Genomic DNA, 22,096 nt, shown 5'->3' on the forward strand with positions numbered 1-22,096 from the left:
TCTGAGACACTGGGCATGGCTTGAGTTTATGTATATGAGGCCTCAGAGCCTGCCTCCACAGTGACACAGTTTCTTAAGAAAGCCACACATACTTCAACAAGGCCACACCTCTTAATAGTGCCACTCCCCTTATAGGAGCCAATTACATTAAAACCAGCACATTCCACTCCCCCACCCCAGGAGCTGGTAACTGTGTCATGATACAAAATGCATTTAGTCCAACTTCAAAAGTCCTTATAATCTGTCACAGTCTTAACAGTGTTTTAAAGACCAAACTTCCTTCAAAGTCTCTTCCAAGATTCATGCAATGTCTTAACTGTAATCCCCTATAAAATCAAAACACAGATCACATACTTGATATAATGGCACAGAATATACTGTTCCAAAATGTAGGGAAGGGAGCACAGTGAGGTGGTTTCAAAAAAAAAAAAAAAAAAAAAAAAAAAAAGAGAGTGACACTATTAGGAGGTGTGGCCTTGGTGGAGTAGGTGTGGTCTTGTTGGAGGAAGTGTGTCACTGGAGGCAGGCTTTGGGGTCACATACATATACTCAAGTCATGCCCAGTATCTTAGACCACTTCCTGTTGCCTACAAGATGTAGAACTCTCATCTCCTCCTTCAGCACCATGTCTGCTTGCACGCCACCATATTCTGCCATAATAATAATGGACTAAACCCCTAAAACTGTAAACCACCCAATTAAACGTTTTCCTTTATAAGAGTTGCTGTGGTCATGGTGTCTCTTCACAGCAATAGAAACCTTAATTAACTAAGACACAGGGAGTTTGGTTCCCAGCACCTACCTATGCTGGGTGAGTCACCTCCCAAGACTCCAGCTCCAAGGGATCTGACACCTTCTTCTGGCCTCTGCTGGCACCTGCAGATACATAGCATGCACACACACACACACACACACACACACACACACATTTAAAAATAATGAAGAGATGCAGCAAGTTTAGAGACACAGCTCAGCTGGTAAACTGCTTTCCTTGAAAGTGTGAAAGTCTGGGTTTAATTCCCAAAAGCCCATATAAAATTCTTGGCATTGGGGGGTTGTGTAGTCCCAGTACTAGGGAAATGATGAACTTCATCAGGGAGAAATCCTGTCTGAAGAAAAAGGTGAATGGAGCTGCTGCAATGACTCAGCAAAAGGTACCTGCTGCCCAGTCTGGTAACCTAAGTTTGAGCCCTCAGACCCAGACTCTAGCAAGTTGTCCTTTGACCTCCACATATAAGCATACAAATACATGCACAACATAAATACAAATTTAGTAAGAAAAAAACATGAACAGCACCTAAGGAAAAACAATTGAGATTGTTCTCTGGCCTCTATAAGCTTGTGCATACACATGTACCCACACACACAAACAGGCACACACAAGGAGAAATAGCAAAAGGTGAACTCTGCACATCAAAGTCTGCAGAGTAATCAAAGTCTTTGGAGTCATTCCACAGACATGCTTATTTGGCTCATAATGTTTTTTATATATTAGCACTAGTTGTCAGCATTGAAAAAAATAATGAGATTCTCATCAATAGCTAATTGGATGTTTTGAAATATCAAGAGCCTGATAATACTGGACTGGGATTCTGCATGGGAATTACTCTTTCAAATAGAGGTACCCTGAGGGGGAGGTGTCCCTTCCAGTACCACCCAGTGCCCTTGTGCCTCTCACCTGCCTGAGCCCTTGGCTTCTGAAGTCGCAGTCCTGTTACCCTGTGGCTGTGAACACCTTCAAAGTTCCTGTGGACTCTTGTGTTTATATCATGCTATACATAGTACCCGAGAAAAGGTAAGATAGTCTGCTCCACTGAACTCACAGGCTAGTGAGAAAGCTATACAAGTGGGTAACTACAGTCCAGCATGGCTGGCAGTCTAGGAGAGAACATTTGTAAAGATCACTCCCTTCCAAAGCATTTTGGCCTGCTGCCTGCTTTTGTAAATAAAGTTTTATTGGAACAGAGCTAAGCCCAGTCCTATCCATATCATGTACAGTGGCTCTCATGCTGCAGTGGCAGAGCTGGGTGGTTTTGGCAAAGAACATATTGCGTACGAAGCCAAAATACTTGGCCCTGTCCAGAGTCAGGTTGCCAATTGCTGCCATAGAAGATCCAACCTGTTTTAATTTCTAGATAGTTCAATATGTCACTGTGATTGTGCTTATCTTAATCTCAGCTAGAAGGCTGCAGAGCAACAACTTATCTAAATATATCTAATAGTCTGCACCATAGAATGTCATAACTGGCACACACAGCTCAGCGTCCTCATGAGGCTGGGGAAGATGAGCTAATGGAATAGCCTCCACTGTGGAGCCAGCTCTCTGCTGCTCAGGTTAAGGCCTTTGGGCTCACATCTTTGTGACCATGCCTCTGTTCCCAGGTAGGAGAGAACTGTAAAGGAGTATCAAGGGGCCACTTCTAAGCACTTTAAGAATGAGGAGATAAGACTGCCCGTGAACAGAGTGGTACAATCCCAGCACATGGGAGACTGAGGGTCTTTAGTTCCCAGCCAGCCTGGTTTACATAGCCAAATCCACCTCAAAAAGCAAAATAAGAAACTATGAACTCCCAGTATCTTGTGGGTTTCTAAAAAGCCTGGTCCTTGCAGCTATAAGTGATGTATGAATGTGCCACCTTTATTTGTAGAATTTCTCTAGAAAAGTAGTTCAGCTCAGGGCCAGCTCTAATCTTGAGAACCCATTCCTGTCCAGAAGTTTTATACTGGGCTGTATTGGGCTCATAGCTATATTTTCTCAATTCAAAATTGTGGTTTCACATGAATCCCTGAATGCTTCAGTAGAAGTAGCTTTGGCTACACTGAGTCTGCTTTGTTACTTAGGCCCAGCCCTTCAGTAATGTACCGTGGCTTGACCTTGGATATATGTTGATGGTTTGGCCCCCTTCTGGCTGGTAGCACCAGTCTTCAGAAGCTCACATGTGGCATGACACATACTGGCCTTCCCTGTAGGCATCTGAGATTTTGTCTGAGCCGCCATAAGCAGCTCTCCACTGAGCATGTCACATTCTTTCCCAGCTTTCTGCCTTACTTGTGATGCATTCCTGGCCAGCTGCACCCTCTCAAGTCACTCCAGGCAGACTGTGGTGATAGGCCCTGGCATGTAGAAGTTCCTCTTCCTGTCCAAGAGACATCTACCAGGTTGTAGCAGGACTGGCCTCATACTCTTCTCCCTATGAAAGTGGAGATCTACTCTTTGGTTATAGGCTGAGGCCTGTCAAACAGGTGTTTAATGGATTGACTTTGTAACCAGGAAGAGATTAGCCTATTTGTGCCCTGGAGAATTTCTGCCTAATCTCCATAAAGCAAACTCTTAGCTAAGTCTCCATTTTACATTCCTTTTTCTCTAATGATTAAATTTGGCTTCCCCAGACACTGCCATGTAGACGAGTTCAGCCCAGGCTTGATACCATACTTTGGCCAACCTCCCCTTTCTGTGACCCAGCATCCTCTCCCTCAATTTTCAACTAGCATCCTGTCTCCAGTTCTCACCCCAGTGAAGCTGTGTTCACTCCTAACAACTGCCTAGCCGTGGAGCCCACTGCTACCTTGAAATGCTTAAGTAATGGATTTTCTAACATTGTGTGTGGTTCCCTCATCAAAACAAAGTCCTTTCTTTGGGTACATCATAAGATAAAATCACAGGTTTTAGCTGGAAGGGTCTTAATGGCTCTATTGCAGAGTTCCATTTTAGGGGCCTTGAATTGTCTTAGTGTTCAGAGGATTCCAGAAGTCATAAATTGTGAGGCATGCAAGGCCAAGAAATAGACCTGATATAAATGACTGCTGTGGCCAGGGTTTCTGTTACAGTTACTCCATTGGTGCCTTGTGACTCCCAAGCCCACTTGGCATAGTCAGTAATACTTATCTCCATGAGTATTACTCTGCTTGCTAGTTTCTCAGAGCATGTACTTTTTCCTCAGTTTATAAAACAGAAAGCTGAGCATGGTGTTGTCCAGCCTGTCGTCGTGGTGGGCACCTCTAATACCAGTGTGTGGAAGGTGGAAGCAAAAGGATCAGGAGTTCAAGGCTGGCCTGGGCTGCATGAGACCCTGTCTAGAAAATTAACAAAACAAAATGAAACTACAAGAATTACACACACACACATACATGCACATAAAACCCATACTGACAATATCTTCCCATTAGGGCATTTTTTAAGAAGTTATATGTGCAAAGTCCCAAGGCAAAGAATCTGGCGTATGAAGTGTATATGTGTTAGCTTCATTGGTGACCGTGTTGCTCTTGTGAGCATTTGCTTTCTGAAACTTTGCTGGAGGGACCAACTCCTTAGACTTTGGACTTGACCTTAGCTGCAGGGAGAAAATCAGGAAAGGTAGGCATGGAAATGGGAGGGCACTGTACCATCTGGCAGCTTCAGCTCTGCCAGGCAGGGTGACAGGCCAGGCCTTGCACTGCCAGATCTTTCAGTTTTTCACAAAAGTACATAACTTGGGATTTTGAGATGTGAATTCTCCCAAGTTTTAGCTGTTGGATACATACATACATACATACATACATACATACATATATATAGAGAGAGAGACACTAGACGAACATCTGTGCCCAGATTGAGCTACTGAGTAATTCTTGGATCTAGCCTATTCACTTATATATCAGATGTGAAGGCTCACTTAAGGCCCATGGGAGCTGAAAGCTCGATAATGGTGACTTCCAGGAATGGGACAGCACCCAGATCTATTTCAGCTCATCTTCCCAACTCTTTCCCTAATATCTCTATTTATGAACTCGCCCTCTGCATCTTCTGTTTAAGCCTGCAGAAACAAGCTATGAAACCCCATAAAAGAGGATCAGGCCTCCCTCTATGTGTGCTTCACTACCCATCATGCTTCTGTAGAGGAGGAAGTAGGATTGAGCTTGTGGGTGTGTAGATGGAGTTTCTGTTCTGCCAGATTCCCTTACCCTTCAGCCCCAAACAAACACACAGAGACTTATATTAATTAGAAACTGTTTGGCCAATGGCTCGGGATTCTTACTGGCTAGCTCTCTCTTAATTATTAACCCATAAATATTAAACTGTGTCTTGCCATGAGGCTGTGATTTACCCTTAATGCTCCAGCATGTTACTCTTTTATCAGATACATGGCATTTCCCTGGTGGCCACTTTCTGCCTTCCTCTCCCCAGAATTCTCCTTATCTGGTAGCCCCGCCTGTACTTCTTGCCTGGCTACTGGCCAATCAGTGTTTTATTCATCAACTAATATATATATATATATATATATATATATATATATATATCATATATACAGAAGGATATCCCCCATCATGGGTCGCACTGGGGTATGTTTGTAAATTCAGACTTAAAAGAAAAAAAAAAAAAAACTAGTTCCTCTACTTGTAGGTTTGAGAGGGATGCTGGGCATTTGGTAGATGCTCAGTAAAAACAGATATGGTGGTACAATACTGCAACCTCAGCTGTTTTGGTGGCTGGAGCAGGAGAGTTGTCATTTCAAAGCCATTTCAAAGGCTTCAAAAAGGAACCCTGTATCCAAAGACCAAGCCAAATCAAAACAAATCCCCCAAAAAGGTCTGTCTGGGGAAGACACACATCTTTTCATCAGGATTCTTTAGGCGTTCATGCACTTTTAATGGTAGTTGAGTAAGTCACTTGGGGGTCATCTTGTCTTGTATGGCAAGCCTAGGGGTGGAAGAGGTCAGACAGGTTGTAGAAGGAGAATGGATTTAGTAATTTATATGACCCGTATAGAGATAGACAAGAATCCATTTCAGCCTGAGAATCCAGTTTCCACAGAAGCCATTGGTTATGTTATAGAAGTGTAGCTTTTCCTTACCTTACACATTTCCCAGTGGTCCTCTTGATAGAGTATCAAACACATTCAATTACATTCTGTTTCACCACATCAGAAAGTGGTGGGTGTGGGCAAAGAGATTGGGAAAGTTGATTATACCCCTCCCAGCATTGTCCATTCATTCTAGAAACATCTGTTGATGCTGACCACAGCCTAGGCACTATTCCAGGTGTGGAGAATTGAGTTTTCATAAAGCCCTGTAGCAGCCTTGGTGGTAGAGACAGACAATGAGCACATAAGAAGCAAAGAGGAGCTGGGTATGGTAATGCACACTTTTTGTCTTACCACTCAGGAGGCAGAGGCAGGTAGAGCTCTATGAGTTCAAGGAAGTCGAGTCTATTTAGCAAGTTCCAGGCCAGCAAGGGCTACATGGTTGAGACCCTGCCTGAAAAACAGAGTGTTTGTGGGAGATTATGGTAGGAGGCCTGAGGATGAATTCACTAGGAGTTGTATCCCTTTGAGTTGAAAGTTAATTGGTAAGGAGGAGCTGAATAAGACGCAATGGGTGAATGGCCCAGATCTAGGGAATGGATAGAGCCAAAGAAGAGTGTAGGATGCAAGTAGCAAAATAAAGATGGATGAGATGGCAGGAGTGAGAGTTTAGGGGACTTGAGATGCCTCAGGCCAGGTCCATGTGGAGTCTGTTTAGCCAGAGCATGGTTTGAATTGTCTGCTACTCATAGGGACACAGAAGGTAAGCTGGTATGTGATAATGGTCTCTTTAAAATTTGTCTACTGTGTTTTTCTGTCTGTGATACTGAGGCTGGAACCCAGGGCTTTGTGCCTGTTAAACAAGGGCTCTACTTCTGAGTTTCTGTTGTTTTTAGATTTATTACAGTGTGTGTGTGTGTATGTGTGTGTGTGTACAGATGTAAAAGGATAGGTTGTAGGAGTCATTTTCTTTCTACCATGGGGTGCTTGTGTCCATGTATGTGTGTGTCCGTGTGTATGCATTATATGTGGTGGTGGTGGTGGTGTGTGTGGTGTGTGTGTGTGTGTCTACATGGTGGTTAGGGGATAATATGCGAGTCATTCTCTTTCTACCATGTAGGTCTTAGAGTTAACACTTAGGCTAAGTATTCAAGTTTGTCAGAAAGTTCCTTTCCTGCTGAGCCTCTGTGCTGGCCCTGGTCTTCTACTCAGCTGTCACTGGCAAATCTGGGCAAGAATGGAGGCTGGAGCTGGGTGTGATGGTGAACACTTGCAACCCCAGCATTCAAGAGGCTGAGGCATGAGGATTGTGAGTTTGAGGTCAGCTTGGGCTACGGAGTGAGATCCTGTATGCCAAAGGGGTTGGGGGAAGTTGAGGATCTAGAAGAGTCAGGGGCCAGAAGACTGAATAAGTTTGGGATGTATTTGGGAGCCACAGTTCCACAGAACAGATTCAGATCCCTGTATCTTAGTAGATCTGGGACAGAGGGATATAAACCTCTCAGTTTATAGGTTTATAAACTCTATAGGTTTGTGCACGCTCTTTCTTGTCCCTGACCATGGACTTCAGTGGATCTGTGACTGGTCAGACCCCTGGACAGGTAGACCCTGCCACTCAGGGCTGGCAGTCTCAGCCATCATGCTGCCTTGTCCTGCTCTGAGACATCTGAGTGTGAGGCTGCAAGCCAATGCAAAGAATTCTGTGCAGGTTATAAATAATCACTTCTAGCTGCCAGCTGCGATTTGGATTTGGAAAGGAGAGGAGGGTCTTAGCATGACTTGTTTATCTCAGGTAATTTGGCAGTAAACTGGGCCCTGGGAATTCCAGTTACAAGGAAAATGCAAAGGAAGAGTGACAGAAATATGGTTTCAGGCTTTCAGAGTGGAGTGTAGCTTAAAGGCCAGCCCTACCCAGCACATGGGGAGTAAAAGGAGCCTTTGCCTGGAGCTGCTCTTGCCTAGTGGATTTCTAGCAGATCCCCTTAAGTTTCTTCAAAAGGGATTCATGGACTTAGAGGTAAAGAAATGTTTTCCCTTAGCATCTATCTATAGGACCCTGCTGTCTTCGGTTCAGTCCAGAGCTTACTGACAAGGCTGGTCTTACCAGCCAGCTTGCCATGGGTATTCCCCATCTCTGCCTTCTAAGGCTGGAATTAAAAGAGGCCTTCCTACTCACCAAACACTACTTTAGGCAGGTTCTGGGAACTAAATGGCACTTAACCACCGAGCCCATCTCCCCAGCCTACCTTCTTTCTCTTCTTTCTTTCCTTCCTTCCTTAAAGCAAAGGCTCTCTTTCCTTTGAAAGGATTTATTTACTTGTACTTTACTAGTGTTTTACCTGAATGTATGTCTGTGCACCACATACATTCAGTGCCCATGGAACCCGGAACAGGGCATCAGGTTTCCTAGACCTGGAGCTACAGACAGTTGGGTCCTGGAAACTGAATCCAGGTCCTCTGTGAAAGCAGCCAGTGCACTTACCTTTTGAGCAGTTTCTCCATCCCCTGTAGCTTTTGAGTGATGTTTTTCATCTTGTGGCTTGCCATGCTTGTCCAGTAGTTCTCCACTGATGCAGGTGCCCTCAGAGGCCAGAAGAAGGTACCAAAGCTCCTGGAGCTTGCCTTCTAGCCAGTTGTAAGCTGCCATAAGCTGCCTAACATGGGTGCTAGGAACCAAACATAGATCCTCTGTGATCCTCTGTGAAAGCCCCATGCACTCTCAAACACCTATCTGACAAATTTTGATACCATGGGTACCTCACACAACATACTTATAGAAGTTGTGAACTTCATAGGTTTCTAGTCAAAGATGCTGCCAGCTCCAAGGGAAAATGGCCTTTGTGCTTGTAGTATGTTGCCTAACATGCTTTCCAAAGGAGCTAAGCCATTTTGTGTTCCACCCAGCAAGGCCTTTCCTAGCTCCTTTTCATTTTTCTCAGGCTGTTAGGTGAGAGGGATAAGTTTAGTGTAAATTAAATTGCATGAATACACACAAAGTGCAACACAAACTCTCACACTTAGACAACAGAATAAGTTAGCCTCATTGGTTATGAGGTGGAAGCAACACCCTTCTCCCAGGGACAAACAAGTCTTTTGTTCTAGTTCCTTGTGATGAAATCTGTGGTCCAAACTTTCTGTGGCTGTGGGATTTGCACGAGTCACCTCTATTCTCCAACGCCCAGAAGGGAGAATGGAATGCCAAACCTGCCCCTCTGTGGTTGGCACTTGTTCCAGATCTTCTCAGGAAGCCATCTGGTGGGAAGGGAGTGCCAGCTTCACCAGGGAGCCATTTGCTTCTAATCTCCTTATTAATTGCTCTGGGAGCCGGAGATGGATTAAATGCTGCATCACAGAATGACTGCTTCTCTCACACACTCCTCCCCGGCACTTTGCTGTACTGTCTTTGTTCTTAGACTGGGCTTAATGACCTGGCTGAGGGACAGTGACACATAGTGACTAAGACAGTCTGCCTCTGGGCTTCTCTACTTACCAGCCTCCTCACTGGGCCTCATGACCTAATCTGACACTGGACAATAGCTCTGTCTATTTCCTAGGCTGCTGTGAGTTGATATGTTCCCAGCTTGGAGCCCAGTGCCTGGCACATGCTAAGCCCTGGCCACAGGTGCAACCCATGGTGATGGTGATCTTGGTGCCTGTGATAGTGATGGTGACAATAGTTAAGTAGTTAAGTGCACACTTTTATGACAGTGAACAAACCTTTCAGTCTCTCACCTACAGTTTACCTCTCTTTACTTCATTTGTTTATTTATACTAATGAGAATAATGGAATTCCTCTGAAGCAAGAATTGCTCAATTCCCAGCACCAATAAAATTATATATATATATATATATATATATATATATATACACACACACACACACACACACACACACACACACACACACACACACACACACACACGCGCGCGCGCGCGCGCAAGCCTTTGGCTAAAGCTGGCTTGGTGCCTGCTTTTGTAAATAAAGATTTATTGAAACAGTAATGCTATTTAATTGCCTATTACCCATGCCTACTTTTGCTCTGCAGTGGCAAAGTATCAGTGCCAGAGACCTTGTAGTCTTACGACCTTAGGCATTACACAGTCAATAATACGCACTGTGTGGCCCTTTATAGAAGGTTCCCTGATTAGCAGAAGTGGTTGTGAGGGTTCAGGAAAATACCTCTGCCCAGAAGCTGGCTGCAGGCAGGTGGCTAGCATGGTAGTGCTGTGGCAGCCAGGTTGCTGACCTTCCATGAATACAGAACTGTGCTCTTGTCTGTATCCCCACCTCTTTCCCCTGTTTGATTAGAGGGAAAATTAGAGGGAGAAGCTGAATAATGATAGTTTAATGAGGGATACCATAAAGGTGTATTTTGCATGTATATTTTTACCTTGTACTGTATATTTCTATATGCACCAGATTTTACACACATGCATTAGTTTGCAGCAGTGGTCTAAAAAACTGTGTCCTGTCCTGTCCATTATGAATGGCTTAAGCTCATTTTCAGGTGTAATTTTGACACGATTTTCTTCTTGCCTGATGAGTTCAGATGAAGACATGGCTTCCTCTAAATGGTAGTGGTGAATATTATCTACATCTAGAGCAAAGTAAAACTGAAGTGTCAGATCCTAACCACTGACAATAAATCCTAAGTGCAGATAAAGCCCTTCTCCAGCCATAAATGGAGGGAACGTGTTCTATTTACAAAAGCTCAGCGGGTTCACGTCTCTTTTCATTTCCCCAGGCACACATCTGTTCTCGAAAGTGAAGCACACACGTAGCATTTGCATCTGGCCTTATTTATTGCTCTGGAGCTGATGCAGACAGGTCACCTTGCAAAGTGCAGAGAAACACCCCTTTCGTTTTGCTAGCAGTGTATATAGATATTAATGTCACCTTCTTCCACTTCTCTCTCTTGGTTGTTTTAAGAATAAATGAGCTACAAGTAGGAAGACACCCCAACATGCCAGATGCAGCAGGCAGGTACAGTGGAGTCTGAGTATTATTCCTTCTGTTATTACAAAAAGTGGTCATCATGGAGCTCCCTGCAGGAGAAAGACTCCCAGGTGTGAGGACCCAGCCAGCTTCTAGGGAGGTTACATACAAATGCTAATGATTAGAGCGCATTATCTTTATTGGATGATAAGCAAGTTATTTTTCAATGTAATGAATAAAGACGCTTCTAATTAACTCCAGTAGAGAGAGTGCCTTCAAGTTTTAAAGTAGTTAAAGCTTGTGTGACAGTTTTGTTTGAACTGTGTGTTAAGACTTTATTTTCTTTTATGTGTATGTGCTTGTGGTGTGGTAATGGAACACAAGGCCTTATCCATGCTAGACAGACAGATACTCTGCTACCATTAGGCATCCCCAGCCCACAATGGAATTTTAGAAGATGAAAAGCAAACCCAGTGATGATTTGAACTAACTTGTTTTATTTTATTTACTTCTCACTACATGACTCTAGCTGGCCTCAAAACCACAGCAATCTGCCTACCTCTTCCTTCCAATGCTGAGATTAAAGGCATGCTCCATCACATCTAGCTTTGACACAATCCAGGAGGTAGTTAGCCCTAAATAGCCTGGGATTCAGCCACGGTTCCAGATTGCTCTGTATTCTCCCTTGCTAGACCTAGGCTGCCTCGTTGGCCCCTAACTGCTCTTCTGCTCCCTGCCTTGCCCTGGACTCACACTGTCACCACTGTGACCATATCCTGGTCTTTTGGCATCCATGGCCTCCAGCCCATGTGACCTCTTTGAGCTCAGACCCATTTGGTCTACTTTGTGTGGGTGGACTTGACTATCTGACATATTATCTTTTCTGGCCAGCCCAGAATCCACAGGGTGACAGCCAGAGCAGGTATGGCCAATGGCTTCTGGAGTGTTCTCTCTAGGTCCTGTCCCAGAACATTGGGTTTCATAAAGCTGTGATTAAATTAGCCCAATAACTAGGTCTCTTGATTCTTAGACCCTGGTCTCTTTTTGGTTGACATGTGTATAAACTTTGTGGGAGTCAGGGTGGAGGGGAGAGCAGGTGCCTGTGAAGACCAGAAGAGGCTGTCTGAACCCCGGAAACTGGAGTTATAGGTGGTTATGAGCTTCCTGATGTGGGTCCTGGGAATTGAACTTGGGTCGTCTGTAAGAGTAGTATATGCTCTTAGCCACTGAGACATTTCTCCAGCCCATAAACTTTATTTTTTAAGCAATTTTTTATTCATAGCAAAATTAAGTAGAAAGTACAGAATTTATATATATTCCCCATCTCCAAGTAAAATCTCCCTCATCTTCATTTTTGTGATGCTGGGGATGAAACCCAGGGCCTTGTTCATGTTAGGCAAGTGCTCTGTCATTGGATATATCCCTAGTCTTCTCCACTATGGACATTCTATGTCACAGTACCTTATTCTAGGCTCTTTAAAATCATTGAGTCCTAAGTAGTTCATTGTCTTATGGTGGAAAGGAACACATACACCATTAGAAAAGTGTAAGGGGGTCATCCGTGGATCACAAAGTATGTTGGTTTCCTATCAGTCCCTCCTGCCCTGACGTTGCTGTCTGTCTGTCTCAGGGCAGATGACCCAGGGCTATGCACAACATCAAAGCTCACAAACAGGATTAACTCCACCTTGCCCCTCTCCTTGTGAATCAAAAAGAACTTCAAATTCCTGGGGCTGAGATTCTGCTGGACTATGTCTGGGTGGGCTGTCATCATCCATGGTGTGGCATACTGAGATTTGGAGCATGGTCATGGTTGCCTCATTGTGGAGAGAGGAGAAGAGAAAGGGTTGGGTTAAGGGGTCATTGTGAGCAAAGCAGAGATGTTGCTATGTTTCTGTTATTGAAACATCAGTTCATAGAGGAAATGTTTGTTTGAGCTCACAGTTTGAGAGGTTTTAGTCATGGTCTCTTGGCCCATTGATTTTGGACCTGTGCAACAGCAACATGGTGGGAGCATTTGGAGGATGCTACTCACCTCATGGTGGCCAGGAAGCAAAGAGAGAGGAGGAACAGCTGGGCTCCCAATAAGATTTAACTTCCCTCCACTGGGACCTACCTTCAAAAGGTTTTGCCACCTTCCACTAACTCCATAAGCTGGAACCAAAGCACATGGCATCTTGGTCACTTTTCTTGATGCTTGAACAAAATACCTGAAAACAACAACTTAAGGAAGGCCAGGTTTAATTTGGGGTCACAGTTTTGAGGTTCAGTGTGCCAGGGGAGGCATGGAAACACTAGTAACTTTATCTAGCAGCATTCTCCTACGAGGCCTTGGCTGTTCACATAGCATGTACCAGGAAACAGAGAATTTGGGCCAGAACCAGGCAGGGGTGGCTATAACTTCCAGAGGCCAACCCCTTGCTTCTTCCAGCCAGTTCGTACCTCCTGCAAGCTTGACGCATGCCATATGGACATTCAAAACCCAGCTTTAGCAGCAGATAACATGGAAAACATCTACAACAAACTGCTTTGGTCTGAAACTGGGCCCCTATCTGTCTCACTGGACTGTCACTAAGCATTTTTGCTTCTGACTTCTGAAAGCTCTTACCTAACAGGACATGTGCTTGTGGCAGTCGCAAATAGCCACCTAGGAGTCAAGTGGGGCAGTTTAGTAGATGCACTGACAACAAACAGTGACTTCTGTTTTAGATTTCAATTCCAAGGCAGTCTGTTAGGAGCTTTTCTAGTGGACACTCCCATCACAGGTGTGAAAACATGCTTTTTGGAAGGGTGCATTTGCAGGAGATGATGCCTCCTGAATTTACACATACCTTCAGATGCTAGTCTGAGGTGCTCTGAGAAAAGCAACGATTCCCACTGAAATTGCCCATTATGTGAAGCACATGTGATTACTGCCACTTCACTTCTGCACGTCACCTGCACTGTGAGTCTGGGGTTTGATGCAGCGCCCCGGAATGCACCCACCTAGGTTTATGGCTCTGCACACAGCAGAAGGCATTTTTATGGAAGGCGTTTTATGTAATTCCAAACAATTTAATAGAAATGTAATTCGACAGGGAAAACTACAGTCTCTTGGCCCTTTCAGAGTGCACATAATGGCCCAGATTAAAGGGCTGGAGCTTTGTTCATTATAGTCAAATACTGTGAGTGTGTGAATTACCATTTTCCTTGCCGTTGGTCCATTTCAAAAGTGTGCCATTTTCCCATTATAATAACAGGCTACATTTTCTTAGAATCATCTCATTATGATTGGTCCTGTCTTTCCAGTTTGCAAATAAAAAGCTTTTGTGGTGATAAACTAGTTGTTCCCAAGCAGCCTTAATCTCTGCTTCTGCTTTTGAACTGCTACAGGTCAGGCCCTGCGGAAGGTGGAGAGAAGCCGGCCCTGCTCTCGGGAGAGAAAGGAGGTAATTGCACCCACTGCTGTTTGCAAGAGCCTGGAGACTGGAGGGTGTGAACAGGCATTCTGTGACCTCTTTCTCCTTCCTCTTGAAGAAGAAAATTCCCACCCGAGTTCTGGGCCAAGTGAGAGCTAGCAGATAGACCTGTCAACCCATTGTCACTTGTAATGATGATCCTTCACTGAGTACATCAGCCACTGTGGCATTAATGCTCACTCCAGATTTCAGGGACTTAGAACAAGAGCCATGCATTTAGTTCCTGAGTCTGTGAGTTGGCAGGCTGGCCCTCCTTGGGGGTCCTGCTGTCGGGCCTGTCTCATAGGCTCTCAGCTAGGGCTTGCTTGTGTCTGTAGGGCTTGCTGGGTGCTACTCAATGTGTCATTCTCCACATGCTGTCTCCATCTCAAGCCATCAGTCAGGTTTGTTCACATGGAGTTTCCAGGGTTGAAGAGGAGGGACTGCAGCTGCTAGATCTCCTGAGACTTGGGTTTCCAAAGGGTACAGGGTCAACTTCTTTTTCTTCTAAGAATAAAAGATTGTTTTTCAACCTCAGCTGGGTCTAGGAGCTTCAAAACAAGTCATAAGGCAGGGTAGGTTTAAAGGTTGGGGAAAATAAACAGAAAGGGGGGAAGAGTTGGGGAAATTGGCTTTTTCTTTTCTTCCCCCCACCCCAAGACATGAGCTCTCAGCCCAGATCATCAAATAGTCTAGAACTTGCATTAGAGCCCAGGCTGGTCTTGTATTAGAGACCCTCCTACTCCTCCTAAGTTCTGGAATTAAAGGTATATGCCACTACACCCAGGACCAGGCCTCACATCTTGTCTTTTGGTTGTGAGCCTAGCCTATGATGGCTGAGCCATCTCTCCAGCCAGAGACTCACTTTTATACAATACTTGGCCATTCTTAAAAACTGCCCCATTGAAGCTATTTGCTCAGGTCCTGGCACTGGGACTGAGGGATGGTGTGACAACAGTTTCTGTGTGTGCTGTGTACTTGGAAGAGGAGTGCCCCAGGGTCATTGCACTACAGTGTGAGAGACATTCAGTAGGTAGAGAAAGTGGAGTTGAAGGGCAGAAACCAAGTGTTCTAACCCTGCCTGCAGCGTCAAGATGGGCTCTGCTGGGCTTGAGATATGGATCAGCAGTTAAGCATATGCACTGCTCTTCCAGAGAACCAAAGTTGAGCTCCCAGCATCCACATATTGTGGTTCACAACCACCTGTAACTCCAATTCCAGATCTGATACTCTCTCCTGGCCTCCATGGATGCCTGAACTCACATGCACAGACTTAGAAATAAAATTAATCTTAAGAACAAAAGAAAGGTGGCTAGGCCTATAATCTCCACTCCTGGGAGGCCAAGGATAATTTGAAGTTCAAGGTCAGTCTAGCATGTATAACAAGACCTTGTCTAAGGAATCATGAAAGGAAAGACGTCTTCGTGAAAAAGATAAGAGACATGCTGCCTCTAAAAGAATGAACAGGAGTTTTTTAGTCCTAGGAAATAACATGGTCAAAGTCCGAGAGACATGAATAAAGAAATCACAAAATCTTTAAAGTTCAGGTAGTCAGGAAGTGACATAGGAACCATATATTACCATAGGGCTCTTTGATCAAGTCCTATGTTCCTGGGGGGTGGAGATGGAGGTTGATGGAATAAATTGAGCTTCCTATTCTTTCTCCCTCTGTCCTCTCTTAGCAACAGAACCTCTTAATTGCTACTTTCCCAGCATCTCCATTGTGCCAATTGCCTGAGAGCATTTCAGATCGTTTCTCTTCTAAAAAGTGCTTGCTTGAAGTGAAAAACAAAGCACCAGGCTGTTTATCTCAATACCCAGGTTTAATTCTGAAAGATATTTAAGATGGCTTCAAGCCCTCTGAAAAAGAGGGTGCTGGCTGACTGTCTCAGCAGGCTTCTAGTTTGGTTAGAAAAACATAGAACAAAGCTAATAGTACATTGCTGGCTTAGGGGTTTCTTTCCCTGTTCTTCACTTTATAAAGACAGGATCTCTCCCTGAACTCTTGAGTTTGCCTGTTCCATGTAGTCTAGCTGGCCATCTTGCCCTGGGGATCCTCTGTTTCTGCCTCCCAGGTACTGACTGGTATTATACAAGTGGTTGCCTGCCCCCCCCCCCCACCATGCCCCCGGTCAGACTTTTGTATTGATTCTGGGGAATCTAAATTCTTGTCCTCACTCTTGTGAGGCAGATGCTCTATTCATTGATGCATCTCTCCAACTCTTGAACCTGTGATCTTCCCACTTCTTTCTCCAGAGTGTTGGGTTTACAAGGTTGTGTCCTCATACCTATCTGGGAGGTTTTTTTGTTTTTTGTTTTTTGTTTTTTTAGCTTTTCTGCTAGGTCTCTTCAGAGTTAATCAAGCTCTAGATATGGATCCAGACATGAGAATTTGTTAACTGCTGCTTCCCTGTGTAGCTGAGGATGAGAATGGGTTTCCAGACCGTGAGGCAGCCCTGTCTGGTGCTGATCATGGGCTCCGTGCACTGTGCACAGCCTGCCTGGCACGTAGCCCCTCAGTCACCACTGACTCCACATACCCCAGACAGAGCTCAAAAGGGAGCTCAAGAGGTACCCGAATAAAGCCTCTGGGTACCAGAGGAAGGACAGGCTTCCTGGAAGAGGCAGGCTGAGCTGAGGGGTCAGAAAATCCACAGTTGGTTCTAAAATGTCCCTTGATGGCTGTTTTGCAGCAGCAAATACTTTCAGTTCAGTTGGTAAAAATATTCTTGGCCTCGCCTCTAACAAGTATTCATGAATCCTGCCTGTAGAGATTATGTAGTGTTTATGTCCTCTGGTCATGAATTATTAATGATTTTGAAATTGTGTCCATTGTAGTTTACTCAAAAATCATTAGGAAGCAAATTTGTCATACAGTGCTTTAAAAAAAAGCTAGAGAAAAATCCCAAAGGAAAGAGGTGGTTTTATTCACCATCTAACCTAACCCTCCCATCTCACAGTGTGGGTACTGATGAGTAGGCCACATAATGACAGGGACATGTCCTCCTGCTGCACAGGAACCACTGCAGCTCTAAGAATTTGGGCCTCAGTGTGCATTGCTGGCTATAGTGTAGGCTCTAGAGTCATATAAATGTCATGGCTGAGCAGGTGACCTCTGGTCCTTTGAGCCATCTCACTTTGTTTGGCAATGCCCTCCAGGGAGAGCGAGTATGCAGTGCAGCTACCTAGCTCAAGTTCTGTGGCATTTGCTCCACTGTGTCCCACAGATGTTTGGCTATCTATTGTCTTTATGTCAACAGGAAGAAAGGCCACAGTTACACTTCTTCTAGGGGCCTCCCTGGTTCAGGCTGGGCTTTAGGTGGATTCTAGCTTCCTACTTCTGGATGGGTATCCCCAGGTAAGTGAGCCCTATGTAGGTTACCTCCTGAGCCTCCACTCTTAACCACTCCATGAGCCTCTTGTGAAAATGGACTGCCATCTTTTGCAGTTGATTGGAGATTCTAAAAACCACTCATCTGTAAGCTCACTTTGTAAAAGGCTGTAAAAGTCGTTTAACTCTCCTATTTAGAAACCTTAAGTTTGCCTGCTTGTGCATGCATGCACACTCTCACACACCATTTCTCTAGGTGCAAGATTAAAGGAGCTTCTTTGGTTTCCCAGGCAGTCAGAGAGACCTGGATCTCAGGAACTAGTCCCATCTGTCAACCCAGTGTGCCACCAAGAGCAGGTTCACATACCCTCTCATTGCTCTCTTGATGCTTTTGGAGTCACTGTTCCTGTCTGGGAGCCCCATTCAGAGACCAGGGCAGGAGAGTAGGATTAGCCATCTAGTTTATGCTGGAGATATTTGGGAGAAGGGGCTGGGTATGTGGCTGCATTACAAAGCACTTACCTAGTATGTCTGAGGACTCAAATTTGATCCTCAGCACAGCAATGTAAAAAGGAATAGTTGAAGATTTATTATGCGCCTGGTAAATACTCAGTTCCCTTTTCAAGAGACAACCACTAATGTGTCCTTTCAACTAAGTAGTCTCAAGTGTCCTGTTCCCATCCACTTGCTCTCTCCTTGCTGGTTTTGTGTGTAGATGGTGGGTGTGTGTGCATGTGCTTGAATGTCAAGTGATACCTTGAGACTTTGAGTGATGTTCCTATGTTGCTGGCCTTGTTTGTTTGTTTGTTTTCTGAGGCAGTCTCTCATTGTCCTAGAATCCACCAAGTAGACCAGAGAGTAGCAGTGATCTGCCCACCTGCCCAGCACAGAGATTGCAAATCTGTGCTACCACAACTGGCTTTCTAACTTTTCTTTTTTAAATTGGGTTTTAGGAGTTGAACTTAGGTTGTTGGGCTTGCAAAGCAAGCTCTATACTAATTCAACTTTCTCCCCAGTGAAAATGGGCATAGTAAAGAAACCAAAATAGCTGTTCCATGGATGAAAAGGGAAAATGTTTATTTCAAACAACCAAGTCTGTCTCCCAGGAAAGCAAGGAAGAGCAACTGGGGGAAGATTTCCAGGTTAAATGGGAACAGAAGAAAGGGGGCTTGTGAGCTGGGATGGGGATTGTGTGCAGGACTGGGGAGCCTAGAGACTAGTACTGACCTTGACATATTAATAGGCACCATATAGTAATGAGAGAACCACATGTTCCTCTGCCTGAGAAAAGAAGAGTGATTTCCTTTTTAGCAAGCAGGAACTTTGTTCAAGTCCCTGAGGGAATGGGGGCTTTTGTGGAAATGGTGACTTCTCTTGGGGGACTAGACACCCATCCGAATTTAACACAATAGTGTGTGGTTCAGTTTGGCTTCTCCTGTTGTGTTTTTGTTTGTTTGTTTTTAGGGGAGGAAAGGGTTTCTTTCAGATTACATTCCAGGTAGCAGACCCTCAATAAGGAGTGTCTTTCTTCTTTTAAATTGTGGTGATGTAGGTCATTCCCAGGGCATCCAGCATCTGCACTAGGTCCCAACTCTAACTAGTCTCTCTCTCTCCTTCCCAACCCCCTTCCCTATCTCTTCTCTCCCCCTCCTCTCTCCTTCCTTCTCACACCTAACCTGTCTTGGAAGACATCCTGTAACAGGACATGTAGATTGCCTTTGTTTTTTTTTTTTGTTTGTTTGTTTGTTTGTTTTGTTTTTTGTTTGTTTTTTTTATGTCTGGAAAGTAATACCATCCCAATAGGTCCTGCATGTGTGATGCAGCACATTCACAAATCACAGCAAATCATGGTAAGCATACCAAGTGGGGTAAATATGGTCTGCAGTCTCATGTCAGCTCGATTGGATTTGGTGCTAACTAATGACATGATGTGCTGCTAGTTCCTGTTAATGATGGTCTAGCTATTTATTAATGGTCTCTTGTTACAATAAAAACATTTTAAAGAATAATCTAGAGCAGGAGCTTCATACATGTGTACAAAAGCAGCCAAAGGTGAACTCCTTAGACTAGAACCATTGGTTTGAAGGGTATGTGATTAACTGAAAACAATGTTTCCAGCTGATCTGCTAAAAGTGCCTGAGAAGGGTAGAGTTCTTGATTGCTGGACAGAGTCAAGTGTGGCTAGTTTGGCAGCAGTGTCCGCAACAAGCCCTTTTAGCCCACCCCAAGCTTCCCCGGTTACTTGTCTTGTTGTGGATGGCAGTGGCACAGTTTGCTTGAGAAAGACTTGCAGGTATGTCTAGAATCTCACTTTCCAGAGTCATCTCCTAGCCCTTAGCTCAGTGAGAGTGGCAATTCTTGTAGGGTCCCAGTGCCACCAAACACCCAGCAGCACACACCTCCTTTCTTCCCTGACTTAATTCTCAGCATCCTTGCAGCTCGGCCTTCTGGGTGACTAAGAGCTGCCCCCCTTCTATCATATGTATAAGATCTTGTCGTACTAGGGTTGAGGCTCCGTGGTAGAGTGCTTGCCTAGCATGTGCAAGACTCCAGGTTTGATCAGTAACACAAAAAGAAGAGGAGGAGGGGGAAGAAGAAGAAAGCACTTAAAAGTGAAAGGAATGAGCGAGCAAGGAGAGTGCATGCTGCATCACTAGACCCTGCTGTGGACTCTCCAAATGTGTGCTTTTACGGAAATGAAACCTTTTAGTTCTGATTTCTGGGCAGAGAAGAATGAAATCCCATTTTGGATTCAACTGCCAAATGCATTCTCAGTGTGACATTAGCATTGTCCATCTTTCTGCACTGTGAGGTCTGGTCTCTGTAGATTTTGAGAAATTGGTCAGCAGTGGCACCTTGGGACTTTAAACAAGGCAAACAAGTCATGCGGCAAGATAGGAAGCCTGTGACCCCTGCAGGAGGAGCTCAGGTTCCTAGGCTACCTCTGTCATTCAAGTAACTCAGCCTCTGACTACATGGCTCCCTATCTAGGGCAGGGATGATACAGATTTGGTGCTATAGGGTTGGTGCGTATTCTGTAGGTCCCATGGGTGAGGTGCTTTAAGCCGATTCTAAATCTTGGGGATTCCATCGGTGTTGAAGATTATAGTTTAGGGCTTGTAGGGAAAGGAACATGCTTGGAAGGTAAATGCCTTCAAGCCAAGATGCCCCAGGCTGGCCAGATAGGTAAAGGTGCTTGTTGCTAATCTTGATGACCTGAGTTTGATCTCTGGGAACCACATAGTAGAGAGGATGGACTACCATAAATTGTCCTGTGACCTACACATCCCCACACTCACTCACACACCCACACAAGTTGTGAAAAGTTGTTTCAAAGCCAGGATGAGAAGTCTGTCTGGGAGAGAGCTGAACAAAGACAAGCCCATTGTTTGTACCATGTAGTGCCATCAGAGAGCAGCCATAATCTTTCCCGTAGGACTTGCCTTCCCTCTGAATCTCCAGCTGCCCTGAGACCCCTGGGAGCTGCAGGAGATATATCTATAAACCCAGCCCCCAAACCGTACTTTAACAAGGGCAAGGCCAAGACTCACATGCCATACAGCAAAGAGAATCAATTCTGATAAAATGCCAGGAAGGAGATTGACATGTCTAAAACCTTTCCGGCATCAGCTAAGCTTCTAGCACAAGATTAAACTCTAGGAATAACCCTTCAGAGAGCTGCAATTTCTGAGCAGAAAGAGTCTGTTTTGGATAAGCAATGTGCCCTTGTACAGAGCATCATCAAAGTCTCCTGTATCCTCAGATCTGAGGCATGAAATTGCCTTTAACGCTTGCCTCCTCCCTCCACTTGGAAAAAGCAATGTGTGGAATATAGAATAGTATTAGAAAAGAGAATGGTACCATCTAAGAAAAGGTGGCACCTGCAAGTGTCTCAGGAAAGGTATCTCCAGGGTGAAAGCAGCCTTTACCTCTGGGTGGGCAACAGCTGGGTGCTGCCATCCCTGACATAAGGACACTTGCTTCCTCCCATCTGTGCTGTTAACAATCTGGTCATCTAGGTCTGACAGAAGCCAGTGGCTTCAATTTTGCTAGGATCCATAGTCTGTGAGCCCTGGACCCTGCATAAGTGATAGAAGTCCTTACACTAGCTTCATTGAAAAAGTGCAAATTGCAGCCTCACATTGCATCATCAATATCTGCCTTAGGGTTTCTGTTGCTGTGATGAAACACAATGACAAAAAGCATCTGAGTGGAAGGCGTTTATTTCCCTTACTCTTCCACATCACAGTTCATCATTGAAGGCAGTTAGGGCAGGAACTCATACCGGCCCAGAACCTGGAGGCAGGGGCTGATGTAGAAGTCATGGAGGAATGCTGCTTACTGGCTTGCTCAGCCTGCTTTCTTAGTTCCCAGGACCCTACCATATCAATCAAAAATTCATTACAGTCTTTCCCACAGGCCAATCTAGTTGGGGCATTTTCTCAAATGAGGTTTCCTCTTCTTCCCAAAGCACTATAACTTGTGTCAAGTTGATGTAAAACTAGGCAGAATAATCAGGTATAGTTGGATCTAAGTGTTTGGACTCAGTTCCTCTGGACTCCTCCTTTTACCATGGCAATCCACTTTCTTTTTCTCTTTGAGATGGGGTTTCC

General features: G+C 44.7%; 1 protein-coding gene across 3 annotated transcripts in view; it reads left to right on the top strand.

The window, feature by feature from the left end:
* The window catches only part of Katnip (katanin interacting protein), a 165,695-nt gene that overhangs the window by 7,081 nt on the left and 136,518 nt on the right, over positions 1–22,096 (top strand). For 2 of the 3 annotated variants that reach the window (XM_051192908.1, XM_051192909.1), the window contains exon 2: positions 14,088–14,143. The exons of the other annotated variant lie outside the window; for it this stretch is intronic. In XM_051192908.1, the coding sequence (XP_051048865.1) occupies positions 14,088–14,143 (56 nt within the window). The remainder of the gene's footprint in view (positions 1–14,087; positions 14,144–22,096) is intronic. 3 annotated transcript variants of the gene reach the window in all.

This window comes from Phodopus roborovskii, unplaced genomic scaffold, assembly GCF_943737965.1.
Source record: "Phodopus roborovskii unplaced genomic scaffold, PHOROB, whole genome shotgun sequence".
Taxonomy (NCBI): domain Eukaryota; kingdom Metazoa; phylum Chordata; class Mammalia; order Rodentia; family Cricetidae; genus Phodopus; species Phodopus roborovskii.